The sequence below is a fragment of the Lissotriton helveticus genome, chromosome 10 (genome assembly GCF_964261635.1).
Source record: "Lissotriton helveticus chromosome 10, aLisHel1.1, whole genome shotgun sequence".
NCBI classification, from domain to species: domain Eukaryota; kingdom Metazoa; phylum Chordata; class Amphibia; order Caudata; family Salamandridae; genus Lissotriton; species Lissotriton helveticus.
The window spans coordinates 274,871,751-274,885,414 of NC_136071.1; the positions used below are offsets into that span (position 1 = coordinate 274,871,751).

The 13,664-nt window shown below is 44.1% G+C and overlaps 1 protein-coding gene across 1 annotated transcript in view; it reads right to left on the bottom strand.

Annotated features, from left to right (window-relative positions):
* The window catches only part of OBSCN (obscurin, cytoskeletal calmodulin and titin-interacting RhoGEF), a 2,124,484-nt gene that overhangs the window by 637,881 nt on the left and 1,472,939 nt on the right, over positions 1-13,664 (bottom strand). Inside the window, exon 106 of the mRNA XM_078665296.1 lies at positions 5,696-5,868. Coding sequence (XP_078521422.1) covers positions 5,696-5,868 — 173 coding nt within the window. The remainder of the gene's footprint in view (positions 1-5,695; positions 5,869-13,664) is intronic.

The following is a 13,664-nucleotide window of genomic DNA, read 5'->3' on the forward strand; positions in this document are numbered from 1 at the left end:
GGAAGTCTAAAGAGGGGCCGTCTGCACGGAGGTGGAGGAACGAATTGGTGAAGTGGTCGGGCTGTGAGAGTGTGTCACGAATGCGCCAGGCGACTAGAACGGGTAATGAAAAGAGCTTGGATCTGGCACGGTCATGGGAGATGGTGGTGCAGGCATTGAGGGATCACTTAACTGAAGGCGACGAAACTGATCAGTTATGAACAGGGATTCCATGTGACCGCTTGTTTGTTAAAACTTCCTGATAGTTGTCGACCTAGAGCAGGAGGGGATTGGGGATACCCGCGTTAGCAGCAGTTGGGGGGGGGGGTTTAGAGTAGGAGTTGTGAGAAGGGGTGGGTTGCCAGCGACTTCCCGGAACCGGATGGCCCAGGACCTTAGTCGGGTTGATTTTGTGATATGACATTGAAGTGACCTGGGATTGGGTGGGGAAGGGATGGTTGGTTGTTTTGGGATAAAAGCAGAAACGAAGTACTACACTTGACCCGTGCCCCGCATAGGGCATGCACCGAGGTACCTCCAGCGAACTGCTTCATAGACGCGCCGCCCAGCCTCCGGGATGTGGGCTAATCGGCTGTGTATTGCATTGCTATAAGTGCTGCATGATGGGACCCGCTGGTGCATGGGTGGATTTGTTGGTTGTGTTTCTTCCTGATTCTGCAATAAAAATATATTTCAAAAAAAAAAACTACGTGCTCTGGTTGGGGAAGGGAGAGGGATCTGCCGCTGACCCAATCGCGGTCCGTGAGCCACCACTGCAGCTGTCTCGCAGGGCCCTCTGAGATCAGGACGTGGTCGGATAGGTTGCCCTGATGCTGGGCCCACTGAAACTTCAGGTCCCACTGCAGAGCCCGCATCCGCCACCTGGCGTGATGCACCAGCAGGATGCAGGAGGCCATCAGCCCCAGAAGCTGCAGGGTCAACATGACCGAGACCCGGGATAACGGCTGAAAGATGGGAATCAGAGCCTGAATATCCCGGACCCGCTGTTCGGGTGGATAAACCCGAAACCGCGCCGAGTCGAGAACCGTTCCGATGAAAAGGAGCTTCTGAGAGGGGCACAGGTGTGACTTCGGCACATTGATGGAGAACCCCAGCCGGTGCAGGAGATCTGCCGTAGTCTGGAGGTGGCTGACGACTGACGACTGTCTGGGGCGAGCCCGCCTTCAACAACCAGTCGTCGAGGTAGGGGAAGACTGAAACCCCTAACCTGCGCAGATGAGCTGCGACCACCGCCATCACCTTTGTGAACACCCGTGGGGCGCTGGTAAGGCCGAAGGGGAGCACGGTATACTGAAAGTGCTCGTGGCCAACCGTGAACCGCAGGTAGCGCCGGTGGGCCGGCGGGACGGGGATGTGGAAATAAGCGTCCTGCAAGTCCAACGCTACCATCCAGTCTCCTGGGTCCAGGGCAGCTAGGACCTGAGCCAGTGTCAGCATCATGAACTTCTCCTTCCGGAGGAAGCCGTTGACGTTCCTTAGGTCCAAGATAGGGCGTAGGCCCCCTTTGCCCTTCTTGGGTACCAGAAAGTAGTGGGAGTAGCAACCACACCCTACTTCTGGCCCAGGAACTCGCTCGATGGCCCCCTTGGCCAAGAGGGCCGTAACTTCCTCCTGCAGAAGTCGCAAATGATCCCCCGATACACGGTGGTTCTGCGGTGGCATGGCTGGAGGAGTCGCCTCGAAGGGGAGGGAGTAGCCCCTTCGGACGATCTGCAGAACCCACCTGTCCGAAGTGACGGTGCGCCAGTGGAGGTGGTGAATGTCGAACCCTGCCCCCCACTGGCGTCACATGGGCCTGAAAGCACGGACTAGGAGGGTTTTGAGGCGGTTGCTGCGGGGGAAGGTGTGGACTGACCTCGCCGTTGTCCCCGCTCGCCGGGACGGCGGTTTCCACGGCCGGATAGCGGGAACCTGCGGCGCCGGGCCAGAAGGCGTCGGTGGCGTCGGGGCCGAAGCCCCCGACCCGCTAGAGGCCCCAGACTGGTCCGCTGGGCCCGAAGGCGCCGCGGAGCCCGTCGGAGGAGAGAGTTTCCTCATGGTCATGGCCATGAGGAAGCGCTCGATCTCCTCCGACGTCGCGTTGAGCCCAGGGACCGGAGGGTGTGGAGCTGAACGCGGCGCCCGCGACTCCGACGGAGCCGCGTGGGCGTTGTCACCCGAACCCCCGGCCGCATCGCGCGAGCGTCGGGGGGAGTCCGCAGAGCGATGACGCCTCTTGGACTTCTTGTGCTTCTTACCTGACGACGACTTCGACCCGGAGGAGTGCGGTCTACTCTCGAACTGTGGTGGCTCCGAGCCCGCGACCTGTCCCTCGACCTCGTGCACAAAGCAGTTGCCTAAAGTGGGGAGAGAACCAGAAACCCATGCCAATATTATTTTGCTTGAATTTTTTTTAGATATGGTGTGAATGAAGATCCAGAATACTTTGTATCCTTCACCTTCAGTAGGTGAGAGTGCCGTTTTAGTCCTTAGAACATTAATCCTTTAGATTCACAACTTTAATATAATGTCCCCCTTTCTGTTTTTTTTAACCATATCTCGCTTTATTGAAAGTGACATGGGAAGAAGTCAGTATTAACTTTCAGTTACCTGAGTACATTCTGATATAGATTACCATGACTAGCACACCACATCTCAACCATTTGTCCTACTTTTATTTATCCCTAACCTAGTCTCACCAATTCAATATCATTAGAGTGACAGGCAGCCTCAAAATACTAAAATACCCTTAATGGACCGGTCCAGTGGATACCCGAGGAACCAAAACACTATTTTAGTGTCTATGTTGAGAGTTGCCACTGGCACAGTTTTCCAGCGCACCCCATATCCTCACAGCTTGTCAACAATGAAACAGATTTAAGTTCCTCACTCGACATGGGTCTGTTAGTCATAGCAATACAGGGACATAGAAATTCAAGTAATGGCCCAAATCACTTTAAATACTTTGTACTAATCCATAAGGGCGTTACCTAGTATGTCAATTGCCAATACGTTCTAGAGGCACAGATTACAAAGGAAGAGGTGGCGTTCATCTTTATCCAATGAGCTGCCACAGTAGTTTTAGCTGCCCCCAGGCAGCCCCACATTGTCATTCTATCAAATTTAGCTACGCCTACGCCCTATTCGTAAAGGTATTTGTGCACTTAAGTCCACTTTTGGTAGGAAAGCAATCCCTGCCAGGACAGAGGGCCAGATGTATCCAAGTGTGTCTATGAGAAAATGCAATAGTGAAATAGTCTCACTCTTAATGCTTCCACAAAGTAGATTTACCAGTTCCGATGCTCCAGCAGACGTTTTCATTCACAAATCTATTTTTAGAGGGAGGGCTAAGAGTTTTCCTACAGGGTTCACCAGTAAAAGTTGGTAACCAGCCACAAAATCTTAACAGTTGTGGGTATTCACCAGTAACTACTTGCCCAGTGGAAACGCACATCGAATTTTCTCCTCACCAAGGCAGATGGGCTAGTCCGGAGTGGGAAATATAAGCTTCCAAATAAAAAATTTAGGAGCTGATTTATAGTGCAACCGATAGGATACTTTGACGCAAAGGAGTATCCTTTCAGCCATACTGATGCTCCGTCTGCCTCATTTTATCTTGCAGATTTATATAGCGCAAACTCGACCCGAAGGTATTGGAGCGCTTTAGATAAGCAGTAGTTACGTTACACAAGGACACTTTAATTTTAAGGTCGAGCATTCGAGACCTCTTGTATATACTTTAGCATTTACTTATATGTGTATGTATTTTGTGAGTTCTGGAGTTCAGCCCTATGTCTTGGCTGCTTCCGCTCAGGCACTTTTTTTCTGTTCAACTACCTCTATTTAACTGTCTTGATGGAGAACGACCAGTAGAGATCAGTAAAATACCAGAATTGCTTTCTGCTGAGGGACTTTCTTTTTTTAATTTTTCTGGCAACTGTCTCTATTTAACTCTCTTGATAGAAAGCAACCAGCAGAGGTCATTAAAATACTGGAATCATTTTAGCATTCTCTAGATTTCATTCAATAGAAATTGTCTTCCACGAGCACCCATAGACAATAATATGTTTTTCAAATCCTGTATTTTCAGAGTTATGACCACCGAAAGCCCTGATTTTATATTAAAAACAGAGCTTTGGACTATAACATTTCCGGCTGAAGGCTATATTTCTCTCTATGTGTTCCCAGATGTGGTGTGTCACTCAGTTTGGTGCTTTCTTTCCCTCCATGTTAAAGAACGGTAGATGTTTCAGCACCCAAGCTAATGTGCTGCATAGTTAAATACATATAAGGTCCCAAAGGCTAGACTGATTGCATTGCAAATGCTTGTTTTGGTAGGCACTGGGAGATTACATGATTTGCCCGGAATCACAGGAAGCTGAGCCAATGCTGAGGCTCAAACCTGCTTACCCAGCTCCAAAGTTGCCAGCTCTGGTTGTATGGCCCCAACCTCTCCTCATTTATAGCTGGAACGACTTTCAGTATGTCAGCATTGGAGACTACTCTGTCTCCATCACGGACATACTCCTACGATGTCCCGACAAAGTGAGGGCCATCAGAGGTTTCGCCATTTATTCACCCGCTCTATTTGGAATGGTAGAACAAATGTAAGTTTTAACTTTTACTTACCGTCATTCAAAACATGGCGGTAAGTAAAAGTAAAAACAGGTCAATGACACCCCACTCCATGGGAGAAAAATGTCATGGTGAGTGGGCCATTGTTGAAAGTACCTGTATGGTTCTGTCCTGTTGACAGAGCCAAACAGCACACTTTGAATACATTGAAAGGAACTCATGGAGAGCTGTGACAGTCAGACACATTTGAATTAAGTCTGGAACTCTTTGAAGATTTCAAAAAAGTCAAAAGTGGCTCCAAGTGAAAGTGAGCAATTGAACGTTTGTGAATAGGTTTATCTTTCTGCAAAGTCAGATCTGTTTGACAGAATGTTTCTGTAAATGAGGCCTCATGAAGAATGGTAAGAGCTTCTAATAAATGCAACCCAAAAAATGAAAGGATATCTAGAACTGTTATAGAAGTCTTATCCTAGTAGCTTGGGTCGCTGCCCACTTTGATAAGGAGCAAGTGCTCTTTAGAGGCTCAACTGTTGAATGTGAAACGATGAAATATATGCTGTAATTTCTGCTTCCTTCTGGTACTATGTTTTCCGATCCCATGACAATCAGTTGATGTCCCATGTCTCATTTAGGTCTTTGGCAGAAATATTGATGACTTAAAAACTGGATTTACATCAGTTTGAGGGGTAGTATGAAAAAATAGATGTAACATTATAAAGGGCAGGACAACCACAAACCACATAATTATGAATGTTGAAACTACAGGCATAATCTGTGTTTCAAGTTTCTGGTACATATATTTGTGGACTTTTGTTGCCAACCGGTAGGGCTTCGAAGGAATGTGTGCTTCTCTGTGACAACGTATAACTCAGCTGTCCAAGAACCAACTTTATCCTGGGTTTTTTGAGAATTCTTTTGACTTAGAAGAATACTTTTTGCTGGTTATATTGTAGATAATAGCCAGGGCATGTAAATGAGGAACAGCGTAGAGATACATCTCATAAAATGAAGCAACTTGTATGTTTTATACATTTTAAAAGCTTCTAATACAATTATTCTGGGGCATAACTAAATTGAAAATTACATGAGTCATGTAAGCCTAATTACTATGGCCTATAGTTTAAATCTATATTTTATTTACCAAATATCAGATGCTTTTGACACAGGCATTTGGCTGGCGATTTCTGGTGAGACATACTCCGGAGAGCCGTATTGGCTATATTGTGGAACAGAAGGATCAATTTTCAGGGCAAAGCCAAAGTCACATATTTTAATGTCTTCTTTGTCAGGGTGAACCATCAAGATGTTAGGCGGCTGCAAAAAAAAATGATTACTTGTTAAGAAGAGGTAGCATGCCCACATATGTTATGTTCAGATTAGTAAATTGAAGTCAACAGATGTTATTTGTATGGTATGACCACTTTTGAAAGGCAAATTATGACCTCAATTTGAGTTGAGGAGATTTCTGATGGGGCCCTAAAACATTTAAAAAGTTCAGTACACTCAAATAAGAAGTTAATGTGCAAGTCTCATTCAAATTTGAAGTTGGTGAGGGGACGAGAAAGCGGATGCTGTCAAAAGGTCACAAGTGCAAGACGAGATTAGGATTTTCAACTAAGCCTTATCCCTTTTGCCTTTACAGGTGGCAGTGAAGTGTTAACGACGTAGGGAGATGGATAAATGGCAAGACCCCTACAGCAATGAGGGAGCAGAGGAACTGTTTAAGAAAGCATGCCTATAATTGTGCAGTGTATAGAAAGTGTGGAAGTGAATAATCAGAAAAATGAATGGAAGTGGATAAGGTCTCCCTGATGAGATTCTATACTAAAAATTGCAAGAGATTTGTAGAAGATTCCCTCTTGAGAGGAGTTTAGTGCTTGCAGATCCATGCTTTAATGTTGTGGGGGGCCTGATACTACAGATATGTACAGCCCATGGCACAGTTTGGCTGCCTCATGGTGTGACCTAGCCAGGTAGGTTTCAGTTGGTATTAAACAGCAGCTTAAAGATGTTTGTCTGGAAATAGGAATCCTTTGTGAAGAGGAATACCACTTAGGCCCCATTCTTTGTCAACTTTGTGACACTATGACTTGAAGCAAAATATGTACACTAGATAAATGACTTACTAACCTTCAATCACAAAGTTTCTGGTGCATCTACGTTCAGTTGAGAACGATCAGGACCGGCTTTAGGGCAGTGCGACTGGTGCGGCCACACCGGGCGCTGAACTGTTGAGGGGGGCTCTAGCCTCAGGAGGGGTGCTGTATTTAGGAATATTTTATGATTAGAGAGATGAGAGGCACTTTTCCCAGTGGTAGTGAGAGAATCCGAGGAGGCAGTCATGGGGCTTGGGGGGCACCAAAAGTGACTGACGCACCGGGCGCCACCAGTGCTAAACGATACATGACCCAGTATTACTCTGGAAATGCCACTAGAATCTGGAACTCTCTACCTCCATCCCTCAGTCTAACCACCAGCCTAGTAACCTTCAAAAAGGACCTCAAGCTCCTCCTTTTTGCACAACATCTTGGTTATTTCACCCTCCTACAGCCCTATGTACTCTCTCTGATTGCGTCCTAACCTGCCCTTGCTATATGTCCTCACCATCTTAATCAAATCAATCAATCAAAATAACTTTATTCGGTTATTATGCAATAACCATGAAAGTACAATTAATAAATCACAATTCCAAGATTTAAAAAGATATTAAAACAGTCATGGTTCATTAAAATAGACTGGTTAAATTTCATACATAAATTGATTTCCGTGATCTAAAAAAATTGTTTTTTAAAGCAGAGACAGATGCAACAGTAAATATATTGTCTAGTTTCTGAATGGCTAAAAAAGCGGGGTGACATTGCCTGAGTTCCATGCTCTTCAATATTGGTACAATCCATATTCTTCTCGGAATAGTGTAACATTTACAGAATAACAAGATATGTATATCCGACTGGCTGGACAAGTCATCGCATGGACATTTGCAAAGCTGTCCTGTCCAGTCATTCATCTTGGGGAAACTTAAAAAATCTAAATAAGATGCTTAACCTGAGCCGCGTTAATAGGAACCTTTCAAAATCTGTAATGTGTAGCTTAACATACAGTTGAATATTAAAAGAGGTCATTGTTAGGTGGTGAGCCACCACTGAAATCTTAGTAATTTCGGTATTAGTTCTACAGTTACTCAGATGCATCATACAAAGATTTTTAAGTTCTTTCCTAAAGACCTGGCACATCAATAAGGGATAACTGTAGTATTCTTGGTGACCTATTTGTATGAGAAACATCTTTACATAGTGTAACCATCTTATCTTACTAACATTATCAATGCTCATCGCATCCTTCAGAATAGAACGGTTAAAAACACACTCCTCGGTAGTCCATACCCTGTGCCACAGAAGAACCAGTTGTACCTCAATAACATCTTCTGAATAAGGTTGTCCAAGTTCAACATGACAAATGAACGTGGAGACACTATCTAGGACTGCTAAAGGGTGTCTCATAAAACAGTTTTCTGCCACCTGTAATGAATTCACATTAACATAGCCCCATATTCCTGCACCATAGGTCGCAATAGCTACACAGGTTGCTCTATAAACACATAAAAGTTCCCCAATCGGTCGCCTACCCATTTTTCTGCTAAAATTAGTCAAAGCCATTAGAGATTTACAAAACAGAAACCTTCTTGTTTTTGTCGCATTACTCCATGAGCCGACTGATCGAACAATATTCCTAAATAGGAGAATGTGGATGTAAAATCCAACGTTTTAGAATTAATGTACATTACTTTTTTCTTTTTATCTGCCCCAGAACCACAATTCATACAGAGCGTTGTCGTACAATTGATTCTCAGATCCAGATTTGTCATGAATTGGGACAAAGATGTAACCATCCTTTGCATAGCAACGGGAGTCCGGGCCATCAAAACCGCGTCATCCACGTATAGGAGTGCAGAGACAGATCTGTTAGCTATCTTAGGCATGTCCCTGCACTCCCGGAACAATGTTCTTTATAGGTCATTAATATAAATTGTGAACAAGAAGGGGGCGAGGACACATCCTTGCCGCACTCCTCTTGAAATACTAAAGGGCCTAGTGCACTCCCCATTCTTGCCAAATCTAACTTTCGCCCTTGCCCAGAATAAATCTCGCTAAGAAAAAGAATTATATTTTCATCCACCCCTAATTTTTCCAAAATTAGCCATAACTTACTATGGGTGACACAATCAAAGGCTGACGTTAAATCAACAAAGGTTAAAAACATGTGACCTCCCTTGGCTTTGGTATATTTTTCTAAAAGAATATGTAAATTAAGGCCCTGTTCAATTGTGCCAAGGCCCTTCCGAAAGCCATATTGGAGAGGATGTATAATGTTACAACGCGATCAAAATGATCGCGGTACATCACAACGCACTTTTACAACACAAGTCGTTACCACGACTTGCGCTGTAGGGTGCTGGACATAGGAATAGTATGATTTACTATTCCAACTCCAGCCTACGTACAGTAGGGAAGGTGTTGGAATAGTAAATCACACTATTCCTTAGTCTAAGGCGCCCTTTGTAAAAGTTGCGTTGTGAAAGTATTGCGGTGTTTTGACTGTGTAGTAAAGGTTGTTTCCCATTGGAGATCACTAATTATCGAATGTTCATCAGCCCATAATTGTAATCTGTTTAAAATCACACGACCAATAATCTTAATTGTTGAGTCAAGTAATGATATAGGGTGATAGCACGAGCAACTTGTTCTATCCCCCTTTTTGAATATGGGTACAATAATAGACTCATACCATGACGGTGACACTCTGGTTGAAGAGCATGCATTGAACAATTGCATGAGGAGTGGACCCCATAAAGCCACGTTATTTTTATACAGGTCAACCGGGACCCCATCCGGGCCCGGGGCCTTTCCTCCCATACTGGCTTTAATACCCAAGTTAGCTTCATTCAGGGTGAAACGGAGATCCACTCTCTTAAAGGTATGTAGGGGCACCTCGTCCACTGCAATCTCAGTTGGTACCTGCTCTAATGCAGTCAAAAAACTATATAAGTCTGCATAATGTGATACCCATTCACTCTCAGTTATGGCTATCTCTACTCTTGCTTTTGCTTTATCATTTAAAAAAGGGGCATTAACCGCTTTCCAGGAAGCTGCAGCATCTCTTTTCAAAGAAGCCTCACACAAGGAATCCCACGCTTCCTTTTTCATTGCATCCTTTCTTGTTTTCAGGGTCTTCTAGTGGATCTTTCTCAATTCCCTTATTAAAATCTGATTTTTATCAGGAGCATTTAGGGTGTGCTTAAGATTAGAATAGGCCTTAGTGCAAGCTGTATCAAACCAACCCACTGTATCTTCTCAACGGTTGTTCATTTCTACCCACAGACTTTTTTTTTAATGTATGAGGCAATTACTGCAACATTTTTTATAATTACAGAATTGTCTCAATTTTCATCCAGGTAAGCATGGATACTGGATTCACATTTTTTTACTAAATTATAGAGAAAATCCTCCAGGATCACTTTTATTCATTTTAGGGAATACCCATTTTGTCTATTCAAGACAATATTGTTTATGAGCTGCCTTGATGTACAATTTCTATCAGATTCATGGTTAGGTGTTATAATTTCAACACTTAGGGGAAAAGGATCGCTTAAGGCAATATCTAAAGTATTAAAATTCTTAACTTGTCCTGAATGTCTAGTAGATATCAATATATATAGTTGATTATTGAGACGGCACCTATGCTGTTGAATGTGGGACAAAAAGGGACCTCTGGTTGACAGATTCTATTAGCATAGCCCATGTCACAAGAAAACATAATTTCATTCATGAGGTCCCCGCATACAGTGTGTTCAAAATGCGTTAAACTGATCTCTTTATCCAGCATTATACCACATGTCCCTAACTCCCCTCTTTTACATAATGAACAATTAAAATCCCCTCCCCAAATGACAAAAACTTCTTTTGTTTTCCATCCTAGCAAACTTTTAACATCTATCCTCAGTGCTTTCAACATATCTTCCATTGCCTCAGAGGGGGCATTGTTATAAAGATTTACAATCATCAAACAGAGCACTTTATCAATATGTATCCTGACCTTGTGATAATATCTATTATCATGGGTGTTAGACCTGTCAGCCCTTTGGGTGGTCCCTCCTACTTATTTATTTATTTGTGTCCCCTTTCTGCCTCCTAATCTTTGTTTTTCATGTCCACTGGAATTTTTAGATGTTGTCCCAGGGGCTAGGTACTCCTTGACCCTATAATTTTTCTTAGGCCTAGAAGCCCAACTGATAACATGAAAATTTAGTTTTACGAAATGGTGGCTTGTAACTGCCACAACTGCTCACCTCAGAATATGGACCCATAGGTTAACATAGGGACACTCTAGAACCTTCCAGCTGGTTCTAGTAGCTTGAGGCTAGCCTATATAAGGTCAGAATCAGGGCAGCCATTTTGTAGTGACCGGTGAGTGCACGGGGTGGAACTGGTGAGGAGAGAGGCGGCTTGAAGAGGAGGATAGCGCACTATAAGGAGACAGATCGACCTAAGGGCTGGCTGTTCTCCTGTATTGACCTGACCCCTCTTGTGTTGACCAAACCCCGCCAGGGTAGTCCACAAGTAATTTCCCGTAATTTTCCCCGTGTTACTCTTAATACCCCTGGGGGCTCGTTCCGTGTCGCTATTGTGGAGCTGTGGAAACCAAACTCTGAGTGGACTTCCAAAGTGACTGTGGAACTTGACTCTCCCAACGTATTGCCTGAGGAGGGTTAAACAGCCCATCTGTCCGAGGACTCACCGTGAGTGGGACTCGTGGGGCCATCCGGCGTCCCTGTGGTGCCGAAGTGTCCCTCTCCGGCAGAGATATGGTCCGTGTGTTGACGGAGGCGGGACCTAGCTGAGGCTCCGTGTTTCCTGAAGGAAATTTGACGCGGCGTCGGAAGAGGCGGGCCAGCGCTGGGAAAGGGCTGGACGTAGGCGGAGACCTTCCATCGTGAGCAGACGGCAGGGAGGAGCTGCCGGGAGCGCCATCTGACGCCGCGAAATCTAACGTGGCGGAAGCAGAGAGAGATAGCTGTGGCCGGGCAAACGAGGCAGAACGGCTGAGAGTGTAGCCGTTCCTCAGCCCCAGACTGGAGTTCTGAGCCGCGGCGATACTGTTCTGACTGAAACTCTCGAGAAATAAAGTAAGCTGGGGGTTCTTGGCTGGAGGGAGGTGAGGAGCGAAGCTGGGACTACATCGGGACAACAGTCCTGGCTGCAATCTTTTAACCAGGCTGCCGGATAGACCTCGTGGGAGGAACTGAGTCACTTATATGACCCTGTAGAAACGGGCCTTTGGGTTTACCAGGGTTCCCCTGCTGGTGTTTTGTTAAATTGCCATAAACAAGAACCCTGAAGTCAAAGGTGTGACTGGGCTAATTAATTGTGGGCTCGAGAGGAGAAAGTAAGGGGTCCAAGGAGTTTAGTGAGATTCCAGAGCCAGTTGGATAATTTGATTAAACAAAATAACAATCTGACTCTCTCCTTTCAGAACCCTAGCTGCTCTGTAAGTCTGTAAAATGTATGAAATGTTTACTTAAAAGAAAGAATAGATCGCACAGTTCCTTCCAAATGAACAAAGAGAAGGGGATATTGTTAATTTCCCACAGAGTGTGGCACAAACTAATAATTGAATGTGGAGATAATAAGAGTACTGATACTGAAATCTGTTGGGAACCATAAACCTGACAAAGAGTTTTATAAAGTGAACCGTATTTTTCCAAACTGGTGTAGTGTTATTTTTGAATGGATGGACGCTGAGTTACTGTAGGGTGTGATGCAAGCTTAACACTTTTGCCTTTGGGTTAGACCTTCCTACATGTGCCAAGCTATCCTAGGTGATCTGGTGTCCCCAGGTCCAACAATGGGGCATCTCTATTTTCTCACGTTTAAAAAGATTTGAAATATAAGTACAGAGTCCCCTTTTGCCCTACCATGTGTTGAGCCTATCACTGGTGTAAATAATGTTTTAAAACCTCACAGATGGTGGGCCTCTTCAACCCAAGTTTCTTGTAGACTCAATATATCATACTCATTTACAAGACCAATCCAGATTTGATTAGACACCTTTGTTTTTAAGCCAGCCACATTCCAAAACATAATCAACCATTTACCCTTTTTAATGGTACTATCTGTCTGGCCGATACAACCAAAATCATCACTAGTATTGATGTTATTTTCAATTGCGATGTTCACTGCTATGCCATTTTCCTGCACTACACCAATCTTATCTGTATTAGTTTCTTGCGTATTAATTACCCCAAATCTCGCACAAGGATCTAATTGAAAACAATTTGCTCCATCTAAGGGATCATCGTTTGATTGTTTTACATTTAGTAGATTTGAAGTCACTTTAACAAGAGGGTTCCCAGATCTCAGTCAATCCACTCCTTCTAGCCCGTAGAGCATGTCAAAGCGATTAAACGTCGGGATGTTACATTTATTTTTATACGCAATCATGGAATCCCCTTGTTGTACCCCAGAGGAATACGAATACGAATTTAATGGCAGATTAGAACAGGGAGGATAAAAGTAACTTAAATCAAAAGTTTGTATACCACTTACCCCCCTTCGGTGGTACCAGTCACGGACTACCCGTCTATCCCGAAAATTAACAATGATACAATCACCAGCTAAATCCTTTGGTCTATGACTCACCCAACTTACTCTTCGAGCATACAACATTTCGCTATGTATATAAGAAGGGAGGGGTCTATTATTGTTTAGCCAGAAGATTGCCTTATTTTTTAATTCCGAATAAGTTTCTATTCTACCGTTGTCCAACTCGGGAACCCCAGCCGATGCAACAACATATGGAAAGGAATCTGGTGGTAAATCATTGCGTGACATAGTGCGCTTTGGTTTAATGGGATTTGTTGTTTCCTTAACTACACTTGTTGATTTTTGGGCCAGTCCCAGGTCCCGGGATTCCTGTTCCAACACCTCTCACCATCTTAATCAATTGTTTAACTGTTTATTTTTATGTATTGATTTTTCCTCTGATGTAGCTTTTATGATTTTTTAATTTACAAAAATCGAATAAAGCTTTTCTACTACTACTAACTGTTTATT